At 36.1% G+C, this 23334-nt stretch overlaps 3 protein-coding genes and 2 non-coding genes across 7 annotated transcripts; 3 read left to right on the plus strand and 2 right to left on the minus strand.

Moving 5' to 3' along the window:
• Positions 1 to 263: 263 nt before the first annotated feature.
• Positions 264 to 7754, minus strand: LOC113760415 (bifunctional riboflavin kinase/FMN phosphatase). Of its 2 annotated transcripts, none has more exons than XM_027302981.1 (11): positions 7544 to 7754; positions 5396 to 5533; positions 4795 to 4981; positions 3888 to 4018; positions 3657 to 3726; positions 3480 to 3545; positions 1615 to 1769; positions 1443 to 1538; positions 947 to 1098; positions 775 to 858; positions 264 to 666 (listed from the first exon to the last, which is right to left on the minus strand). In XM_027302981.1, the coding sequence occupies exons 2-11, from the start codon at positions 5469 to 5471 to the stop codon at positions 526 to 528; spliced, it is 1158 nt and encodes a 385-aa protein (XP_027158782.1). In that variant the 5' UTR covers positions 5472 to 5533; positions 7544 to 7754; the 3' UTR covers positions 264 to 525. The 2 variants fall into 2 exon arrangements, with proteins under 2 accessions (XP_027158782.1, XP_027158783.1); XM_027302982.1 differs by having other exon boundaries at positions 548 to 666; positions 819 to 858.
• Positions 7755 to 13055: 5301 nt separating this feature from the next.
• Positions 13056 to 15608, plus strand: LOC113756605 (putative F-box/LRR-repeat protein At3g18150). Its single transcript, XM_027300242.1, has 4 exons — positions 13056 to 13544; positions 14106 to 14330; positions 15005 to 15183; positions 15456 to 15608. Exons 1-3 carry the CDS (start codon positions 13056 to 13058, stop codon positions 15155 to 15157), a joined length of 867 nt encoding a protein of 288 aa, XP_027156043.1. The 3' UTR covers positions 15158 to 15183; positions 15456 to 15608.
• A 2724-nt stretch (positions 15609 to 18332) lies between these two features.
• TRNAD-GUC lies at positions 18333 to 18404 on the plus strand. Its single transcript has one exon. It is a non-coding gene; the product is annotated as a tRNA-Asp (tRNA).
• Positions 18405 to 19013: 609 nt separating this feature from the next.
• TRNAD-GUC lies at positions 19014 to 19085 on the plus strand. Its single transcript has one exon. It is a non-coding gene; the product is annotated as a tRNA-Asp (tRNA).
• Positions 19086 to 19729: 644 nt separating this feature from the next.
• Positions 19730 to 23325, minus strand: LOC113763240 (myosin-2-like). Of its 2 annotated transcripts, none has more exons than XM_027306993.1 (6): positions 22783 to 23325; positions 21881 to 22004; positions 21515 to 21652; positions 21336 to 21436; positions 20963 to 21163; positions 19730 to 20374 (listed from the first exon to the last, which is right to left on the minus strand). In XM_027306993.1, exons 1-6 carry the CDS (start codon positions 23137 to 23139, stop codon positions 19988 to 19990), a joined length of 1308 nt encoding a protein of 435 aa, XP_027162794.1. In that variant the 5' UTR covers positions 23140 to 23325; the 3' UTR covers positions 19730 to 19987. The 2 variants fall into 2 exon arrangements, with proteins under 2 accessions (XP_027162794.1, XP_027162793.1); XM_027306992.1 differs by having other exon boundaries at positions 21875 to 22004.
• Positions 23326 to 23334: the final 9 nt, after the last annotated feature.

The raw sequence follows: 23334 nt of genomic DNA on the forward strand, positions 1-23334 counted from the left end.
TGCCAAGAATTACTACTGCATATAATGTTGGTGCTACAATCCACAAGAACATCTGGTCTACAATAATGTTTGTACAGGTATTTAACTTCGATATGCAAGCAGTAATTTCTTGAACTAATAATGTTTTCCATGATCACAGATAATAATACATCCATATTCCATAATAATCATCTTTACTGATTTAAGCAATAGACTGATTCAAAAACAGCCTTGGCCAACGTTTTAGAGTAACGTATAAAATCCTTTCCGGCTTTTCAGTTCCATTATTCTAATGGGAGAGCTCATTAACGAATAACTCTCCCTAGATTGCAAACATAAATGAAGCAATGGGGGAGAAATTGTTTTGCTTGTTTCTCAAGAGATATAATCCCTAAAACAGAAATCCTCCTCGATTATACATGCCCATGTTGCAACATTGAGTGAGTCAAAAAATGCAGTCATCCCTCAAGAGTGACCTGCCCAGCCAATGTTGTCATATGAAATCATAATGCTATTGTATAATTATCGGCACAAGTAATTGAATCATTAGTTGTTGCTAGGAGAAAGGCTCGTCAAGTAAGGATCATCCTTGTACTTTGAATACTGGGGAAGATCAAGAGCTCTCTCCGCAATTTCTCTGTCCTCGTAAATTTTTGCCACCAAGCTCTCAAGAGATGGAAAATTGGCCTGCCACATACCAAACACAATTATCAGAAGCAGAATGAGTGAAAGCAGAGAGATCCGCAGGTCGAAGGCTGTATTTATGCGGTTGTAAACGGTATGATGTAACAATACCTCAGGCCGAATATATCCAACAATTACTAAATGCAATTCCTCACCATAGAAATCCTCAGAGAAGTCATGCAGCAACCATGGTTCCTGAAAATTTATCAAAAATCCTGTAAAGCAACAATGGGATATAAAACAGCAGTGCAAATATGTAAATGCCAAGTCATGCTACACCCACTATAGTTTTCTCAGCATTGTTAAAATATGGATTCCAACCAATGCTCATGACCATCTTGAAAACACCTCGAGTTGGTAATCCCGCCCACCCATGGTATACACCAGAGGGATGTTCCGAAAGGAGATCCAGATAGCCCTCTGTGGATATATTTGCTGAAACATAAAGGCGATATTGTCAGTGTTGAACTTTCTAATCTTTTACATTTTTCCACAGATAAAGAGTACAATAATCGTACAGACATATTTATTAACAAATAGCAAGTTTTTTTCTTCTGATACAACCTGAAGGCCAGCCAAACTACCCAGATTTCAGAAAGAAATGATACTAATAATTATAAACACACGAGAGATAAAATGCAACTGTTCACATATTATACAATCTTAATGAGATTGATGCCAACTTATAGAGTTTGAGATCGGTGCTTCTACAGTTATGACCATAGCATGCGTCAAAGCTGTGACAAATCTCATGGTAATGCACACAAAGATGTCAATACCTGTAGGAATTCCCAACACCTTTGATCCACGCCCAAATCCCTTAATGACAGGGCCTCCAATATGCCAAGGGTTAATTGGTAAAGTCCCTTCTACCCCTGCAATATGTTTTCAGGTTGGAAAAACAAAAGACAAAGTATCACTGACTAGAATGAAACAGTCACAGGGGCTCACAATCTTGGAATGCAGGTAGGCTCCACTTTTCCAGCTGCAGATCTAAAAGAGAATTAATCACCTCATCTGCCGAAGTGTAGAGATGGGAGTGTTTTGGGATTGATGGTACAGCAACCACATTCATTCCAGCAGCCTTACCAGCTGTAATGCCTGGTCTGTGACATCAAATGGTAGTCTCAAAGCTTATCAGACATCAAATATATGACTAACAAGGTGAATAAAGCTTAATGCCACAAATTAATTGGAGAACAGATCATAAAAATGCACAAACAAGAAGTTTCACAAAACAATATTAAAAAGCTAAAGATGAATGAACTTATAGTCAGATGAATATAGGGAACCAATAAAGTATATCAATAAAAGCAGCAAAAGAAAATTCAAAATTAACAATAAGTAAATCATCTGACAGACTCTACATACAACTCTAATAAATATTAGTTCCCAGAATTTTGTGCACTGCATTGGAAAAAGAATAATTCATACAGGCAAGGACTCTCAGTGAACTTGACGTCTCCATGTTACTTCATATACTTTCCTCCTAGATCAATGGACCCAATTTATGCAGCAGACATGAACAAAAGTAAGCTTGGGTCTTAGATTTTGGCTATGTCCAACTTTCACCCAGCAGGAAATTCAAGTAAAAGTTGTAGAATGAACAAAAAACTAATAGATCGTGAGAAAATTTGGGACAGGAAAGGCAACATGTTATTTAGATTACAACATTCAGTGCAACTCTTGAAAGACAAGTTTACAAGCAATCTTACATGAGCATAAACGAAATGACATCACATGCTGTCACTCAATTTATTTGCATGACCTGAGATTCAACATTTAAACACCATCAGACCCAATAACATATTGCACAAGGAAAAGCCTTAAATTACTAACAGCAGCTTTAGCTTAAACAGACAAAAATCTTTGGCAAGAGTTATTTCGGCTAAGTTATCAACTAGCTTCTAACTTCTAGTTAGTTCCCACACTTGTGGAAATTATAGCATTTAAATCGGCAACATGAAACTCTCTTGTGAAACACATACCACAAAATATTCAAGTGTCTTCATCACTTGTGAGAGCCTGTTTGGATCTAAGATGCTTTGGAAACTTCATTTCGATATAAACCAAATAGATAAATATAATATGAAGATATCAAATTTACATGACATGATTACCTTAACAAACAGAATAGAATTGCTATATGTCTACAGCTGTTGTATGCTTGAGAATTTCTCTCTGGGAAAATTCAAAAGATACAGAAAAAACTTGACTGGTTGAAATAACAGCCAGATGCATACTAGCATGTCAGCTTGTTGGAGCCCAAAATTTGTCCAGAAAGCTTAACCCTAGTTTACGAATATATCCAATATGGAACATTTTAATGCATTGAAGATAGAGTCGATCAACGTGGTTAACACTCCAACGAACTGCTCATAATAAGAAGATCAACTGATTTCAAACAACTCATACCTCAGAATGCATCCTAAGCTAACAAACTTTCACATTCAACCAAAAGCAAAAATATAACAGCCTTTTAGTTTCATTTCCTGAAGCTTAAAAAATATGTCAAACACCAAAAGCGTATCCATACACAAAAGAAACAACAAAGTTTGATTGGTGCAGTAGCAATAGATTCTATCTGCTAAGAGAACTTCCTGTGTACACGACACTTTTCAACATTTTGTACCTTTTTTTTTTTAAATTTTTCTAAACAACATGGAAATAAAGCCAGCATGTGCCACCATGCTTGGCTTGAAGTATTATCTTATGACTAAAAGGAATTGCGTGTATTATTCTTCACAAACTATATGGAGTACATTTGCATATATTTTACTCGTGCCTTGGTTTCAGAAAAAACTTGGGATACTTACAGAGAATCTTCAATAACGAGGCAGCTGGATGGATCTATGTTGAGCCTCCTAGCTGCTTCAAGAAATCTTGACCAACAGAACCCACAAAAAGAACATAATGAAATCAATATCATTGTTGTATGAGTTTCTTAATTTCCCATGAAAGTGGCATGATCTAAATCTAGTTATTCATCTTACATATCAGGAGATGGCTTTCCATTTGTAACTTCATCACCTCCTATAATGGCAGAGAAGGATTCCTTCCAGCCTAGAAGTGAAATTGCAGATATACTCAGGAAAATTGGAAAGAAAAAAGGGAAAAGGTTTCATGCATTTACTACTGGAATCAGAAAGATATTTCACTGAGAAAACAGATCTTTTTCTCAAATTCGCGACTTCTTTGATGGGAGCTTTATGCACCAAATTTACCTTGATGATAAAAAATTTTAGTTTCTACATTTTCCAGTGGTGAATTTGAGGCCAATGCCATTGGCACACCATGACCCCTTAAATGATTGATTAACCGGTTTGCACCGGGTTGAGCTTTAATATTGCACCACCTGCAATGATAAGAGGTGACATGTATTTCAGAGCTTGAATAAAAACTTAGGGACACCTAAAAACTAGAGAAGAATATACAAACGACACAGAAAAATCTTCCAAAAACAAAAATTAACATGATAACTTTTTAAGAGCCTGCGCATCGTATCATTTAACAATAACAAGTATATTATGAGCCCTATGATAGAAGCAAATTGTCAGAGTAAGTACAACTTCCAAAACCAACCTGACAGCAATATTGGAGAAAAGTATTTGTTGAATAAAGTGCAACATATCAGAAAAAAGAAATTCATACTAAGAAAATTTAATCATCACCTACTCGAACTTAGTTGCTTAGTCAATAAAACTTCACAATAGTAAATGTCAAAAATGTAATGTAACCGGAGACTATCTCCAGGTTATTCTTCTGTTTTTGAACATTCAATCCAGGATGGTCTTCCAGAGAGGCGGGGGCTCTAGAACACTCAATGACCAACTGATAAGAATTTACTTACAGATACAATGTGCATCATGTTTTACTCAAATTATTTGGCTGAAGAACATGGAATGCTACTGTTTACAAACAAAAGGAAGTTGCTCCCTCTTAAGCCAGATGAAAAATTACTAGTCAACATAGTAAATTCAAGGCTATGTTTCTTTCTATCTAATATGTCAGATCAAAGTCAAAAAATAAAGTCAAACACACTTGAAATAGTGACATTTTGTTTTTCTTTTTCCAAAGCCAAAAACATTGGCGAACATAATGCATAAAAGACTGGGTATACAGTGCCATTACTGCTCAGAGAATGTTGGATTAATTTCAGCAAGAAATACATCAGGTGACATTGGAAGCTCATAATCTTCTACAACTGCAGCAGCAGCCTCCAGAGGTGTCTTTCCTGCTATCCTATGAGCATTTCTCGCATCCCATTGCTTCCCGTACTTAACCAGGTGAACTTTTAAGATATCATTTACAATTCCATCTGTTCACAAAATCAAACTCAAATTACAAAAGGAGTGAAATTAAAAAAAAATGTTCATAAGACAATATCTGAAGCAAAACTTTCTAAACTCCCAAAGATGTTGATTGTTACAAAAATGTGAAATAATTCTTTTACCATAAAAGCAGACAACAATGCGCAAAACCCAAAAAAAGGACAACAAAGACAAAATTCAGGCATTACAAGTGACCGACATCTTCTATACTTGAGATAGCGAAGAGTATTGAACTTCTATGGCTACAAAGCACTTACATAATTAAGCAGAAACAGGAGGTCAAAATAATTCTTGTCTCATTAAACCATGATTAATCAGATGTACGCCACTAATTCTAAATTAAGGTGTTAAAGAATAGCATAAAAAGTGCAACAGTAATACAATAAAGAGCAAAAGCCCACCTGTGTTTAGAAGTGTACCGTCCAAATCCAGAATGACACCTAATACTAGCTTCCTTAGAGTTCTTGCCATTGACATAGGAACAGGTATGTACCAACGTCAAATAATTATTTCTCCTAATCGTCTTGTCAACAGCAAACCTGAAATTCCGGTTGGGCAAAAAGCAAAATGACTCATCAAATTGTGTGCATCCTAAACCAACAATAGAAATATTTCACTGAGGACAACCAGACGAACGAATGAATATATTAGCAGACATAAATAAATTCACACACGGTTAAACAGATGAGTCTGAGATGAATGGGCATGTCACTGAACCTAATAACCATCTAAACAAAAATTTAAATCATCTGGATGAAATATCTTATTTGCATGATTTCTATCAAATTCTCTCTCAACTTTTGAATCACTGGGAAAACTCATTATGCATTAAAAATTGCCTCCGAGCCCATTTGTTCTATTTGGATTGATGGCATTAGATTTGACAGAGGATTTCGAATCTGGTCACTTGAAATACACATTGATTGGAGTGCAATGTTTGGGAAAAAAATTTGAATATTAAAAGATGATTTCAAATTCCAAAACACTAATTGTTCAGGAAAATAAACAAACACTTCATAGGCAGATTATTGAAAATCATCAGTAACATGACTCTTGGATTCCAAGGCCAGCACCAAATCACACAACAACAATGCTGACTTCCGCCTAGTCTTTAAGAGCAGAGAGATAGCACTACTTTGTGCTACGGAAAAAGGTGGGGAATCCAGGCTTAGGAGGAGATGGAGAGGGTGAGGAAAGGAAGGAGGAAAAGAAGAGACATGACTGAAATTGCAATCAAGAGAGCTCAGGGGCCCGCCACTTTGTGGAGAAATTTCAAATAACAGACTAGACAAGTGAAATTGATATAAGCTGGCTTTTAAGTCCCAGAATCCATCAGAGGTTTAACTTTGTTGTCCTCAAACACTATGCTATCCAACACAGGATTATATGAATTGAGGATGTGAAATCCAAATTAACTGAATTTCATCAATTTAAACAATGAGATGCTCCATTACTTGCTTCAACAATGGAATACTCCTATGTGAAATTCTCCGTTAATTTCACATATGATAGATATAAACATTTTTTTCCAAAGAAAAACTTGTCCCTATTAAAACCCAAAACAAGAAGAACATTTAAAAAAGAGAAAGTAACTGTCAAGAAACCAGACAGGACAATATCAGAAAGCAATTAAATAACAATTCAAAACCAATGGAAAATGTTCTAAAAATAACATCACAGGTGGGAAGATGTAACTACCGAAATCTGCAAGTAAAACTAATTCACCAGTTCCCAAATTCAAAAACTCAACGGCTAAAGCACACATGCAATTTGCGAAAACTAAGGTTTTAGTTTCAGCAAGAAAGAAACTTAAAGAAAGACAAAGTAATGCAGAAAAAGTCATCCATAAACCTTAACTCCCGTACATTCAGGGGAAAAAAAAAAAGAATTAAAGAAGGGCAAAAAGATTGAGTCATTTAAGCCCAAACAGAACCTCGTGTATGAATCTTACAATAAAGCAAACACTCGCAACATTTAACTCTCGACTCCGCATGTCATTAGGTAATAACAATATCACCATTGCTAATGAAGTTAAACCGCGTCTTAAAACCTATATTTTAACATGATGAACATTAGAAAAGAAACTAAATCATTCTAAAATAAAACGTTAACACAGTATTTTTTTTATTTACTTTTAAGCTAGAATGAATATTTACCAAATTATATTACTACTAATTACCTGAAGGTAATCAAGAAAACATTTATAGCATAAAAATTCAGGAAAGAGAAATAGGATAAAACTAAACCAAATTAGAAAGAAAGAATATAACAAGATAGGATACCGGCCAACTGTTCATGTCCTCAGTAGCAATCTAAATTAATCATCAAAAATAGCCAACGGAAATCCCAAATCATAAGTAATAATCTGCTTTTAATACCACCATTTAAGCTAAGGATTGAAGATTCGGATTAAAATCTACCTTCTCATGAATTTCGAATTAGAAAGAAAATAAATTAAGATCAATCAATTTTTACAAGCAAATATGAGAAATCAGAGAAATTAACCCAAAAAAATTCTCTAAGTTACAGTGAGAAAATAGAAGAATTACTTCAATTTGCCTCAAGGGCTCAGTGTTCAGGAGGACAAGAGAAATTTACGAATAATCCGACCCAGAAAGTTTTTTTCGTGTGGAGGAGGGCAAAGAAAGTACGAGGCTAGCGGAGCAGGAGCAGGAGTTTAGCAGTGAAGTTTGGCACTTGAGCTTGGTGCTGCTGCGTTATTCAAAAGCTTCCTGCCGCTGCGTCGTTTATATATGTACCGGGGACCTGAGACGTCGATGCGAATTGCCATCTCCGGTTTGTTTGGGTTATATTTTACTTTAGACCCCTACAAAACTTATCCACGTGAAAAATATCCCCACCATATCCTAATCTGATGAATTTTCGAATATCAGAAATTAATCTAATAGATAAACAAAGAATTAAACAAATAAAATACAACGAAACTCAAAAATAAAGAAAATTTTCATCTTCACAAATCCCCAAAGAGTAGAGAGTCGCCTATGTTGTCACAGCGTCACCTAGACTTATGTCACCTATACTGTTACTTAGATTTACATGGCGAGATAGCTTTACTAATTGATCGAAATGAAAAAGAGGTAGTTACTTTTGATTTTCTCTAATTTTTTTTAGCTTTTCTTGTGCTGTTTTATACTTATATATGTTTTCATTTGTATTCAATTTTAAATATGACTAGCATTTTTAGCTCTACAATTCCTAACCACCTTGGGCATGTTTACAATTTTTTTGAAAAATTGAGTAGTAAATGTGCAACAAGGATCCTAAAATTCTCTTTATTTTAATAATAATAATAATAATAATTCTGTTTTTAATTCTCTTCTGTGATTGTTAATGCTGAATATGCTTCTGATGATACTTCACTTTCTTTTCTTTTCTTTTTTTCCTTTTCTGCTTTCTTTTGTTTCTTTTCTGTAGTTGAAGATTCGGCTAGGACTCAAAGTCATAAGGCTGAACCTTTTTATTTGTTATTAATATCTGTCTTGTTCGACCAAAAAGAATGAATTCCAGCATATCAATTGTTACTTTACTACTTTGTATTATCATTTGTACTATTTATTGTAAGTCCTTTGTGGTATATATTTAGTGAATGAAATAAGAATAATGGTCACAAAAAATAAATATGTGGGCAATTTTCTAACCAATTCAATTGAAGTCTCAAACATGGCTCTCGAATGTGCTAACTCATGCGACAATTTAGCCGTGCAAGTTTTTAATAATCCCACTTTTAGTTGGCAACAATTATGCGGACAGCGCTAGAAAAAGATGGAAAAGTTGTGCATACAATTTTGCAAGAGCACTAGCACATACATATATCTTGATGAATTTTAAGGAACTGCAGAATTTCTGTCTAATTTAGTATGAACTTCAATACCTTATTAGAAAAATCTGCAACATACGTCGAGCAAATTCGTAATTACCACAATTTATTGAGTTTGATATAGTTGAGAATTGAAAAGGGATCTTGCAGATTGAATATATAGCATTAGCAGAACGCAGGTGATTCAATGTCTTTTTCCATTAAAAAAAAAAGGGTAGTTTTACAAAGTACAACTCCTGCAATTTTAGACATTCTCAAGTATTTAATTACATTAAAAAAAAACAAGCACAAGGAATCTACAATAGTAGTAAAGGCTGGGTGCTATATTGAAGCATCAATGACCAATTTTTGCAGCATCAAAGCATTCTTTAGCATAGCCCCTGCAAACTGAATAACATTCTCAGTGTTTCCATCCCAGAATCCACAGATTTTGATGAGTTTCAAGGGAAGAATATGGCGAAATGCTGATGCCAAGTAGTTCTTCACGTCAAAATCGTAAGCACCCAGAAATTTTGCATCAAAGCGGAACTGCAGATTCGTTACACACACACACACACCAGAGCGATATTAAAGATTATAGCATTATCAGTAGAAATTTAACAAAGAAAATTAAGATCAACCAGGATCGAAGCTGCCCGCGCTAGGTTGGTCTGCTAGTGGAAGTAGCCTCCTTAGGTGAGTTCCATCTGGGTTCGATCCCGGGTAGCAATCCAGTTGTTATCTTCTTCAGCATCGGTCGGACCCACTCTGTTGGAGCGCTATGGGATTAGTCGGGTGTAGACCCGGATACCCACAGTGATGACAAAAAAAAAAAAAAAACCAGGATCAAAGCTGTACTTCTAGCTAGCACTAAGCAAACTTTTGACTAGAAACTAAGGCTACCACTCCTTTTTGTTTCTTCAACTGTGCAATAATATAAAAGACAAACTATAATATAATCGAGTGGACCTCTATTGCATGTCCAGTGGATATCACTCACACCAAACAGCTTAATGTGAGGAAGAGGAACCACCTCGTCTTGGTGATCCCCTTTGTCACCTTCGAGCCGGCCAAAATTTGAGAACCAAGGATATGAGGAGAAAACCTTCAATAGCCTATACCAGCATCACCATGGCATGTCACATAGGATAATTTAGGCCTAATAAGATTTTAACATTCAAGGAAAAGGGGTCCCTGGAAAGCCATAGTTTTATTCAGGCATATTCTTTTAGTGACCGAAGGAAATCACATAGTACATATAGATTCACATACTACATTTCCAAATAGGTTAGGTTTAAGATTGAAGGGATGACTGATGAAGCGATTAATGGTCGAAACCTTAAATGATGGAGATTGTAACTTAGATAATTTGGAAATGTAGTAGGTCCGGCACGAAGGGGTGGCAATTAAGTAGGATTGCGGGTTAGTGGGTCGAGTTGAGAGTTAAGTATCTTTGATAGCGCGTCAATCCAAACAGGACCTAAACAATTAAATGGGTTAATTTCCTTAATTCGAATACGACTCGCTAATTTTGAAGGTTATTGAAACCTAATCTCAATAACCTGTTTACCTAATTTTCTTTTTCCTTCTTTTTCTTTTTTGGGCTTTTTAGCTTAGTAGTATGGTGGACTTTTCTGCAATGAGTTTCCATAAAAATATTTAAAAAATGCAACCTAATCTTAGATTTCATATATGTTGATTGTAGTCATTTTTTGGTTTTCTTTTTTTTAACAAAAAAAAAAATCATTAGCAAAAACAAAACTGCTGACACTTTCACAAATAAAATCTCTTATTTTCACATAATATTCATGATTGCTTTCTCTTAATGCTAATTTATAGCCTTGGTACAATTTCTCCCTAAAAATGCAATGGTGCTAAAATGTGACAAACGTCATAGCTAGCCCACACTGATTTTAAACCATATGGCTACTTAGGAATGCAAAGTTTACTCCTGCTAGAACTCATGTGAAAGGTAGCACTAGTTAACATTCCGTTAAATGGAGCTTCGTATTCGACTTCTCAATCATTTTATGGATTCTGCTGCATTTTAGAAAATCTATTGATATATGCACTTAGCTGCGTAATGTTCTCAGTGTTTTCTTTCCAGAATCCACAGATTCTGATGAGTTTCGAAGGAAGTATATGGCGAAATGCTGATGCCAAGTAGTACTTCGCGTCGAAATCGTAAGCAGTCATTGTGTCTGCACCAAAGCAGAACTCAACACGAAAATTTAGAAAGACACCAAACCAGCATCGAAGATTATAGCATGCATTATCAGTAAAACTATAAAAAAGAGAAATAAGATAAACCAGAATTTCGATATTGAAAAAGGGGCCGTTATCGATATTGAAGATATATTGATGTGCACAAAAAAGAGATTAATTGCTGTGTCAAAACAAAATTCCAAAGTTTTGATGGAAAAGTAAGAAAATACACATGCTGTACGCAAAAAGTGCATCATCAATCGAAAAATACAAACATCAAACAAAATCAAAAGGATTTGTCAAAGTATACATGAGTTTCTATATCTACCATGCAATGTTACAGAAGACAAGCTATAATTAAAAGGGCCAATACACTGCATGTAGGGCTGTCAACGGGCCGGGTCCGGGCTGGAATTCATTATTTCCGGACCCGGACCCGAATTACTATATCGGATCCGGATCCGACCCGTTTACCCGACGGGTTTTTTATTATATGTTCCGGATCCGGATCCGGCGATCCGGGTCGGGTCTACCCGAACAAATTTAGCAAAATTTATAATGTCTAATAAAAATAAGAAAAAAATATATTTGTAAACTAATTTCTAACTAATGCAAAGAAAAAATCAAATAAGAAAAGAAATCAAATTGACTTTATTCAAATACATCACCCTAATCAAATTATATTGATAAATATATATTTTTTAAATTATTAATTCATTTATATCCGGATCCGGGTCTAATACGGGTCGGAATACTATATTCCGTATCCGACTCGTTTTTTTGTTTGACAAAACGGATCCGGATCCGAGAAACGGAATTAAATCCCTACCCATACCCGCAATAATTTCACGGATCCGGTCCGGATCCGAGTCTAGACCCGACCCGTTGACAGGCCTAATTGCATGTCCAATGGAACAGCTTCTTACGAGGAAGAGGAACCAACCAACTCGTCTTGGTGATCGCCCTTGTCATCTTCGAGCAAGCCAAAATTTGAGAACCAACGATAGTAAGAGAAAATTTTCAATGCCCTACTAAACCACCATGAGGTGCAACATCGGATACTTTAGGTACAATAAGGTTTTAATCTGAAAAAATGCAGGCCTTTTTTTATTTTTTGTTTTCCCCAAAAGCCATAATTTTGTTCAGGCAAATTCTTTTAGCAACAATTAACGAAATCACATAGTACATAAATATTGAATACGTTCACTCAATTTGGTTTATGGTTATACCACATGTGGTAAACTCAGGGTTGGAAGGCACAAAATCCTTTTCTGAACAGAAGAGAGCATCAAACTTCTCGCTTTGATTGCATCACCACCAGACATATGATGTACCGCTTGATGTAAACTTGATGGTCTTGGTGTTAAATATGAATAATTAACAGATTTCTTAATATATTTTTGAAGAAAGCGCATACTTGTAAAATATTTTCCTGTAGCACCATGTGATAAGTGACAACATGCTAACTATAGCTAAGGTTATCTTCGGCGAATGGACAAAGAGTAGACGCATGAAGAAGCAAACTAAAAAAAAAAAATTTAAAAAAAGGAATAAGAAAATAAAAAAAAAATACATGTCAAGCATAATTAACATATTTACCTCAAGTATTAAGATCCTGAGCATTAGATATGGTTTGAAAACCTTAAATTATGAAAGATAAGAAACTAGACTTAATGGGCTAGCTTCTGAGTTGCAAAGATTTTTTTTTTTAAAAAAAACACATAAGAAACTAGACTTAAAGGGCTAGGTTACCCAAAAAAAAAAAAAAAAAAAACTTTGTTTGGGTGGGAAAACGAGAAATGGCCAATAGAAGTGGCGGTGGTGTAGTTTTATTTTTAATTTCAAGGACATGGAATTCCCTTGTAATGATATCTATTTTTCCCCTTTTTATTCGGTCTTATTTTGACAAATAAGAACTAAACCCTTTTTTCCCCTTCTTTTGCACCACTCCTCTGTGTGTGTGTGTATATATATATATTGCATGCACTAGGGTTTTAATCTATAGCCGCTGATTCAAAGCTTTATTTGCCGAAATCATCATGGTAAAAGGTAGTGGTTCTAGTGGTCGCCGCTCTCCATCTAGCCCTTTACGCGCATCCCATGGCGATGGTAGAAACTCGGTTTCATATAGCCCTTCACGCTCATTCTATGGCGGTGCTAGCGACTTGGAAAGGTCTGGTCGTCGTTACTCTTCATACAGCCGTTCAAGGGCATCCCATAGTGAAGGTGGAAACTCAGTTTCATGCAGCCGTTCACCCAGTTCCCACGGCAATGGTAGCAACTCGGAAAGGGCTCGAGTCTCAGGACGGGAAAAATCTCCGGGAACCCATGGCGATGGTAGGAACTCGAAAAGGGCTCGTGTCTCAAAATCGGATAAATGTACGGAAACCTCCGGGAATGATAGGATTAGTGCATTGCCGAACAAGATCCTGGTGCACATCCTTTCATTCTTGACAATGGATGAAGCTGTTGCCACAGGTATTTTATCCAAAAGGTGGGAGTACCTTTGGACCGAGATTCCTAACTTGGTTTATATCAAAATGGACGAGAAAAAGAATGAATACTACCCGGAAGGGTTTTTAAAATTCATTGGAGAAACCCTACAATTTCACACTTGCACCCGGATTAAGAATTTCATGGTCAAGTTCTTTTACAGGGACCGTTACATCGATTATTTTGATACCTGGGTTGGATTTGCACTAAAAAATAGGGCGGAAGAACTTTCTTTGATTTCCGTACTGGAGGGTTCTCGTTATACACGTGCGATGTTTTACCGACTTTATACCTTACGCAGGAAATTATGTACAAATTCGGTCTTGACCAAGCTAGAGTTGTCGTTGTGTACATTTGCACCAAATTCCTTAATTTCTTGGAAGTCTCTGAAAAGTTTGTCGTTAGGATGTGTAAAATTGCAAGAAAGTATACTCCAGACGATACAATTAGGGAGCCCCAGATTGGAATATTTAGAATTGAAGCACTTTACTGGACTCGAGACAATAAATATTACGAGTCAGAGTGTAAAAAAATTGGTGCTGAGAGATTATCATGTTAATGAATATTATGGTGATTTTCATAATCCTGCGCTGAAGGTTTCGTGTCCTAATGTTTTTTCGCTAGAGGTGTTAGGATGTCTTGACACAATATTGCAGCTGACAGACACGACATTCCAGGTTGAGGCCAATCTTGATTTCAACCTACGCGAAATAGGTTCTGTTACCTCATTGGCCTATGAAAATTGCCAAAAAATGGTCCAAAGTCTGCTTGAAAGCCTTGGTAGTGTAGAAAAACTATCAATCGGAAGTTGGTTTCTCCAGGTAATTAGACTTTCTACCCGTTCCTCTCTTTTTAAGATTTTCAGTCAGTACGTGATTCACTTATAGTAGGGGATGAGTTGCAAACTGGAATTGACTTTTCATAATGTGGTAAACTAGAAGCAACATCACTGCGCAGAGAATTTACTAAAGCCATGTGTATTCTCTTACGGTTATCACCTCGTTATCTGAATTTCTTGATCCTCTAAATCTCACATTCTTTACTCCACCACCAAGAGTACATAACGAATGGTTGCTGTTTATTGATATATCCCAACTAACCATAGCAGGTACAAACATACAAGCTTGTTGAATCAGATTATTACCTCCTGTTGTATGATAGCCAATTTACTCTTATTTGAGAAAATATAGCTCAATTCCTCTTTCCCTCATTTACTGTATGACCAGCATCGAATCAACACTTTTAGAATCTTAATAGATTGGAAGTAACAGAATAAGCCATATTTGGTACCACGACTTTAGCTCCAATTCTCAAATATTTTTCAAGATATAATCCCTTTGATTTGATGTCTTTAGCTTGTAATTAATTTAGCCTTCCTGTTCCACCTACGTACCTGAGTAAATTTTAGCATCTTTCCAACGGCAGTAGCACTCCTTTTATTTGGCAAGACATGTTTTTTGCTCTCGTAAATTACTAAACGAACTGTGTTTCTCAGGTACTATCAACAATGGAGAAAGGCAATTTGCTTTGTCCATCATCACCCTGCAAAAGCTTGACACTAAATGTGAGCAGAAGCATTGAGAGAGAGGATTTGTATGGGATTGTTTGCATCCTTGAGAGTTTACCAAACCTGGAAGTTCTGACCTAGTTGTGAGCTCTGCCGACAGGCCAAAGGTATGTTTCTGAATAGTTTGGTCTACTAGTAACTTATTGTTTTGGGGGCATTAGAATTCTGCTTTTCTTGTATTTTCTTCAAATAGAACTATAATTGACGATTAGTATAGTTTCAAACAACCATTATGCAGAAAATATTTCATTTAAGAAAAATGGAGATATAGGAGTTCACTAGGCCTCTATTGATTCCAATTACTTCTTTTCATTTCTTTTAACGGATAGCTGTGAAACTAATTTTTGTTTTACATACTTTATCATGCTTGTGCTTGCAGTTCTTAAATCAATCAATCCGCGACAATTTCCCCAAGCTAAATGGCTCATTGAATTGCTTGCAACAACATCTCAAGACAGTGAGGGTAATTAACTTCGTTCAAAAGGCACATGAAACTGAATTTCTAGAGTATCTGCTTGAGAATGCAGAGAAGCTTGAGAAGATGACCATTGAAGTTTCCAACAGTGTTCAGATGCTAGAAAGTTTCCAGCTAACCAAAAAGCTATTGAGCTTCCCAAGAGCCTCTACTCGTGCGATGATCTTGTTTTCTGAAGGTCCCTGAAATTCAAAAGTCTTCTTCTTTTCTTTTCTTTTTTTTTAAAGTTAAACCCCTGCTTTTGACATGGTGGAAGTCGGAGGTATAATATAAAGTTCTGATTGTTATAATAAATGTTATGTTTATGCAACATCAGAGAAATGAAACGTCTTCTGAATCCTCGAAAGTTAATTAATCTTTCATCTTTTGTTTTTTTTGTTTGAAAATTATCCTTTCATGTTAAGATAGTGTACGTGTTAGCTAGTCCGTACTGATTCTAGACCACGGCTACTTACCAATACAAAATAACTCCTGCTAGAACCCATACGAGAGGTAAAATATGTTAACATTACATTAAAGGGAACCCCAAATGAAGCTCTCAATACATGGTAAAAACAGCATAATGATCATCGTATGGATTCTGCTGCATTTCAAGCTAAGATTAGACATGCCATTTGCTCTTGAGGTTCATTGTATTGAATGATATCTTGGATATCCAATTACATGGAAAAATGTAGGGTGATCAGCTTCTCATGAATTTTAGATTCAATACTCAATATTATTCTCTGTAAATTGTTAAATGAATTACATCACTAGTAAACTCTTTTTGTGTGTGAGTAAGAAAGGTTCAAAAGATAGCCACCAAAAAAAAAAAAAAGGGAGTAAGAAAGGTTCAAAATATAGCCACAAAAATCACTAAAAACCAACCGTTCGTACGTGTGCAAGGTTTATTTCAAATTCTATCCTTGGCAGCCAATTTAAAGGCAGCCACTGCGGCTGGTGGTTTGTTTTAATATAAACGGATGTGATTTTGTGTTAAAAAGGAACAATTAAAGAAAAGGAAAATAAAAAAGTGGACGGGAAATATTGACTTGAACGTCTCTTTAAATTGCTAAAATTAGGTCACATGTCAGGGATATATCAAAATGGACAAATTGTTGACAAAAATATTAAGGTGGGTAATTAAATTCAAACACAATGCAAAATGGGTTTATTATAACTCATATCAGATCTTGACAACTAAAGTTCAAGAGACAAACTACACGGCATACACAAGTAAATTAATTTAATCTAATCACAAGACTCAGGGCCCGAAGAAAATTATTGCTTGTCGGGACGATCTAGGATAATTTATCAAGGTTTGAGCTACCTCGGCAAATCACCAAGTGCAGAGCATCTTCTCATCAATCCATCACTTTCAATAACTAATTTTTCCAAAATATTTGCATTTTATTAGCCCAAGAGAGAATACCAGCTGTTCTTGTTCTCTTTTGCGTACGAGTCTTTTTCTCAAAGTTGTTGGACATCCATCTTTGAGACGTCCGGAATCTCTCCCAATCGATGTCCACAGATTTAACAGCTTCAGAGGATAAAACAAGGAACCTTCTTAAGAAATATGATTGATTATGAAGTACTCCATTCACCATCAAATTAATGTTGAAGAGAGAAGAAATACAACGGATCTGAAGGAAGTGCAAGAATTCATGGACCACAAACAGTTGGCAAGCTAATCCTCTACAGGGAGTTAAAAAGAAAGTTCATTTTCCAGCTTCTTGATTAAGAGGGTGATATTTATGGTTCCAAATTAAGCAGCTAATCAATTTCCAACCATGATAACTCCTACAGTTAAAATCAAACTCCACTTAGAACCCGTAAACTATAAATGCATTCTCACTTTAGTTCTTAAATTTCATTTTTAGATACCTTACCCTTTAAAATATAAAATTCCTTCACTTCGCTTACACTTTAATTTTGGGCACTTTGCCTGGATGAGAAACAACACCTTGAAGACGAGTAGACGACAACAATAATTAAGCCAGGTTTTTTACCAAAAAAATAAATAAAAAATTAGAGGATACTCGCTCTATAAACTACTGGACTCTACGACATGGAAAATAGGCATCTGTTCAGCACATTGTGCAAGAAACAAGATTTGCAAGCTCGTATGTAATTCGCGTTCATTAAATTGCAAGAGCATTAAATTTCCACCACAATTGCGGAGCAAAACTGCCCAATAATTAAATTGATTAGGCTAGTTGAGTTTATAATCAAACTTTCAAGCTCGATTTGTGTTAGCATGAGCCATCTCCAGGGATTCCAACGCGGCACAAGTAGATAATATCTTCTCAATCGAACCCCAACCCCCCTGCAACCGTACATGTTTTACTGATAATCTCCTGAGAGATTTCCATTTGATCATGCTAGAAGTACTAGATGGTATTTCCCACCTTTTCAATCTCAACGATTTCGAACTTGAAGCAAGGAATAGATGGCTTGGCAACACATAATCATCAGCCCTGTATGCATGGCTGCTGTTTAAATTTAAAGAATAAGTTCTCAACATTGTTTTCGGAAACAAATTCAACACAGCGATCAACACATTTTTCCAAAAGTTACTTTCCTGGCTTTTCTCCTTTGAACTTCTCGCTTCTTTTGCAGCCGTAGCACTCCCACAGCCGGGCGGCCAGGGTGTGTCTCTCGTTTTCATTAGAGCTCCAAGTTGTATTTAGGCTATGCCTTGGGAACTACGGTAGTTTGGCCTTTGGCCATTTACTTTGGAGAGTCCAAAACCTAAGTCACACAAATTTGTGAGTGTTAAATTTTCAACTCTTAACAAGGTGGGTCGTTGTAGTATAGTGGTGAGTATTCCCGCCTGTCACGCGGGTGACCCGGGTTCGATCCCCGGCAACGGCGATTTACTTTTACATCCGTCATGCATTTTTCTTTTGTAGGAATTGAGAGTGGGTTTGATAAAATTTTTCTTTTGTAGGAATTGAGAGTGTGTTTGATAAAATTGAAATTTAAAATTTAAAGTGATAAAACTGAAGTCTGAAATCTAAAATTTGAAATATGAATCCATTAAATTATTACATTATTAAGTTGTAAATCGATACATTTGAGTATATATCACATTAAATGATAAGTGAATAGTTTATCACTTATTTTTTGGAGCAAGTTTTGCCTACAAAATTTAGTGTCACTTAATTAATTTAGATATTCAATTTTTCTTTATCAAATACGTCTAAACATATTAAGATTCGAATCCATTAAATTTAAATATTAAATTAAGTTATCAAATAAGGCCTAAGTCCGGATTATTGTAAGTTAGTGACTATATACTACTTTTTTTTCCTATACACCCCCAAACAAAAACTGTCTTTTCTGCTGGTTATCTGCATTCTGGTGTTGGGCCTAAACTCCTGGTTAGGTTATGCCTTGGGAACTACGATTGTTTGCCCTTTGGCCATAAAACCTAAGTCAAACAGGTTTGTGAGTGTTAAATTTTCAATTTTTAGCAACAGGGTCGTTGTAGTATAGTGGTGAGTATTCCCGCCTGTCACGCGGGTGACCCGGGTTCGATCCCCGGCAACGGCGATATGCTTTTGCACCCCATGTGCTGTCTTTTCATATTATGCTGGTGTTCTAGCCCTCAACATTTTTTTTCCTTGGGTGAAAGAGATTGTTACACATGTAGTGGTTTTTCCTTGTCAGTCACAGGATTTTTTTGCTGATACATTGATCGGGAACTGAGTAGATAACAGCATAAACTAATGTAACATCAGATCAAGTGATTAATCTCATCTAGGCTATCCTGATCTTATTCCAAAAAAATCTAGTTTATGACATAAATCTGGGAACATGGCTTGCAGACATAAGACACTCCACTGCATATCCCATTGAAATTAAAGCTGGAGACGACAATGGCCCTTTATTGTGTGAAGGTCTTTTAACACCAAGCATAAGCCAGAAACATTTTTTTATCATGAAGATTTATTCTTAAGGTTTGCTGAAAGGGAAGAGAAATTACGCACCAATATAAGTTCCTATTTTTCTTCTTCGTCCAGGGTTTGTTTTATTTCAGTTTTGCTTTTTTGATGTGTGCTCCAATTTGTTAGAAAAAAATTGGAAAATCTCCTTGTCGATATCATTCTCACCTAGTCAATAGCAAAGAATATTGACACGGAAATCTGAAAGTAAGCAGCAGCACTAGCACATATAACAGGTCGAGTATGCATTAGTTAAGTTCCAGAGAAATACTATGCTCTGAGAGAGGATCTTTTAATGTATATGTAAGGACACTAGAAGAATATGTTGACATGGAAATCTACAATTAAGCAAGAGAACTGCCGGAATGAATGATCTCAATGGTTGCTCTTGGAAGGATATAGGGCTAAGTAGATAAAGATCAAGTAATAAAATCCTGATCTTTTTCCAACAGAATCTTTTATTTTTTTTCAATAAAAGCATGCAGACGCCACTCCATTGTCCCCTTTTGTTTATCTTCCCCACCATTTCTTATGACTATTTTTCCCTGTTTCAGAGTTGCCAAGCTTCTTGATTGTGGTTTTTGCTACCATCAACTTATTCTTGAAGTCTTTCTTCCAAGTTTTAAACTTGAACTTCAGTCTCTCGAGCTCCTCTTCTGGATTGGTGCTAGAAGCCATCCTTCCAGGTTCAATGTGAATAAAGATGCCAGTATCTTCATCCAAAATCCCTTTCTCATGATCAATGAGCTGATCAGAATTTGATCTGCCATTTAATTGAAACCTAGATGTAGGTGATGGATCAGGTGCATCTTCGTCCTGAATTTCAGGTAAAGCCAAAAGTAGGCCGAGTTTGCCCACAGCATGTTTAGAAGAGCTCTTTTTAGCTGCTAGACTCATCTGCAATAACATACAAACCAAGATGCTTGTCGTCAGAAACATTTGCCTACTTTCCCTCAGTTTCTTGATGCATAAAATTTTCATAGGGCATCATTTTCTCAGAATCATAGGCAGCCTAAGGGAGGGAGTTGTCTAAGTGAAGTAAAAGTTTATTGCGTATTCCAGTTCCTTACTTAGCTACTCTTGAAATAAATAAAATACCAACCTGTACATATTGAAGTCATCCAAGTCAGATATCATATGACATGCTGATGACAAAATCAGAATCAGATACTAATTTAGCAAGCTAATAGGTTTTATTGGGATTAGGAGAATGATTTACTCAGAAGAGAAAAGAAGATTCCAAAGGTCTCTTGCATATTTGTATCTTCTGCCAAGTGATACGACACTCAGGTCATCCATAGTGAACTTTGTATTGCCTAAATCGCTATGAGATGCTAATGTTATAAGGCATCAGGTTCTATTTGTCACGGGCAACCATATGTAATTTGAAAAGGGTGATTCCCACACACGCACTCAGATATATATATATATATATATATATATATATAGAGAGAGAGAGAGAGAGTGTGTGTGTCTGAAACTCACTTGCATAGATGTTAACTGATCTTGCCATGTCTTCTCCATCAATTTCATTTTTGTCTCATATTGCTGCCTTTTTCTCTCGAGTTGCTTTATTTGTAGCTTTAAAGTGGCATTTTCCTCTTTCTTCTTGTCTAATAAGGCCTCTGTTTTCAGAACTCGTCTTTGTAGATCAACTAAAACCGAGTATGGAACCATAATTTGATCCTGACAACAAAAAGACCGAATGCAAGATCACAATCTACCATTGAACTAGTAATATGAAATGGCAGGATAGCTTTATTAGATAACATTTTGGATTATGAGATACGCTATATCAAAATGCAGATCACCAAAACAGGATTGAGGACAGTGGCTATGATAGTAAGAACAAAAATACCTTATTTTCTAGGTTTTTCACATTCCTTGCTTCCTCATTGAACTGTCTTTCTCTTTTGTCTATGGAATTGTAGTGCCTCCATGCCAACCAACCACGGATGCCTGAAATGCAAATTAGCCATCAAGGCATATTGCCTAACAACACAAATGAATTCTCATCCAAAATTCACATTTTCTTACTTGCTTGCAAGAATATTGCTGCCTGATCCTTTTCGTCTAACATGGTACTTCTGAGCTGACTTTTTACACATTTCTGTATGGCTCGAATGGCTTTCATTTTTTTAATGAAACATATTCTTGCATTTTCACCACGAACAACTGCAATGCGACACAAAATTGAGTTAGGGATCCCAAAGTGACGTTTTCTTGACTTCAAAAAGTTCTCAGCATAGGCATTTTTGCACGTAATATGAAATTCCTGAGTTTTTCCACAATAGCTCTAAAGGACGTTCGGGACTAGCATCTTAGAAGAGATAAACATGAAAAAACTATTCGGAAGAGAAACATTCAGGCATTCTGAGTAGAAGAAAAGATGACAACACTTGCATGATTGCAGTGTAATTACTCCTATTTTAAGCTCATCATACTGGCAGCAGGTTTGACGACCATGCAGGTGTTTCCCCAGCATCCACTGCAGTGCTATTTCCTTTGCCTCGTCAAAGTTACCAACCTAAAAGTTACTTATTTTGTATCAGAAAACAGAAAATGTTTGTAGAAGTAACTGATTCATAGAAAGTACAAAAACATAAAAGCTAAAACAAGTCATGCATCAGACTTTTGTTTCTCGCGACAAAATCTCAAGAAAAATATTAGGATTGGAAAAGATGATTTCCATGTTCTTAGTCACGTTTGCAGTTCTTTGCCCAGCAGCAGACAGTTTAGTGTTTGTAAATATCTCATGTTGTTAAAGTTTGCAGTAAATGATGGATGAGAACAAAAGGTGATCCTTTGATGATTAAATTGAATAGCTAGAACGAGAAACAAGTTATATCCATGTAACATAAAGATAATTCAACAAGTTATAAGACATGAATATACCGAAGTATAAGTTAGATCCGATAAGGATCCTTTAAATACATAGATAAACATACTTCTTGTGGGATTGCCTTGTCCGTTCCCAGCAACAACAAAAACTTAGAATCACAGTCATTATGCCGTTTTTACTTGGATAATCTGTCTGACGACCAACGCTAAGGGCATCAGGCATGAAGATCACAATTTTAAAATTTCTGCTACTGTCGATAGTAATTAGGAATGAACGCATGTTCTTTTATCACAGCCTAAACAAGTAATCGAGAAAGAAATATAGTCTAATCGTTCACATTAAACTATATACACACCAAAAGAAAACTCAGACAGCCAACTTAAAAAATTAAACTGATGTATGCAGAAAGCAAGCTAATTGGAACGTAAGCAGCCAAAATTATCAGTGTATTAGCGCACTATACCTTATCTGCATTACCATTTTCATGGTTTCTGTGGCCACATCCCGCAAGTGAGCCATTCGCAGACTCAACTACAGATGCTGGTGCTCCCACATCAGCCCTTTCTGCAGACTCAAAAGAATCACCGCTCATTGCTCTTCTCCTCCCAATCATCCTCTCTTCACAACTTAAAGTGATATCTAGATCACTTTGCTGGGAGCTAAGTGACAGTTGCCTTCTTGACCGAGGCAGCCGAGCCCTGATCACTGGACGAGTTGGTAAAGCAGGAGGCTCATCCGCTGGCTGATCCTCCATTTGCTGGAGTTGTTTCAGCATAAGCTCGAGGGAGCTAGGAGTCACCATTGTGTTTGTTGCAGGCATAGTTGATTACGACTGGTTCATAAAAATTTCAGACCTTGGCCATCACAAGTGTATATTTCCAGACAAAGTAACCAAATTCTTACACATGAAGACAAGGTTTGCTGACATATTCTTGGCTTTACTTGTAGATACAGAAAGCTAGCACAGTCATTTAACTACTTTTATTGGTGGAATAACAGTACAAGACTCAGAGTA

Source organism: Coffea eugenioides, chromosome 2 (assembly GCF_003713205.1).
Source record: "Coffea eugenioides isolate CCC68of chromosome 2, Ceug_1.0, whole genome shotgun sequence".
NCBI lineage: Eukaryota > Viridiplantae > Streptophyta > Magnoliopsida > Gentianales > Rubiaceae > Coffea > Coffea eugenioides.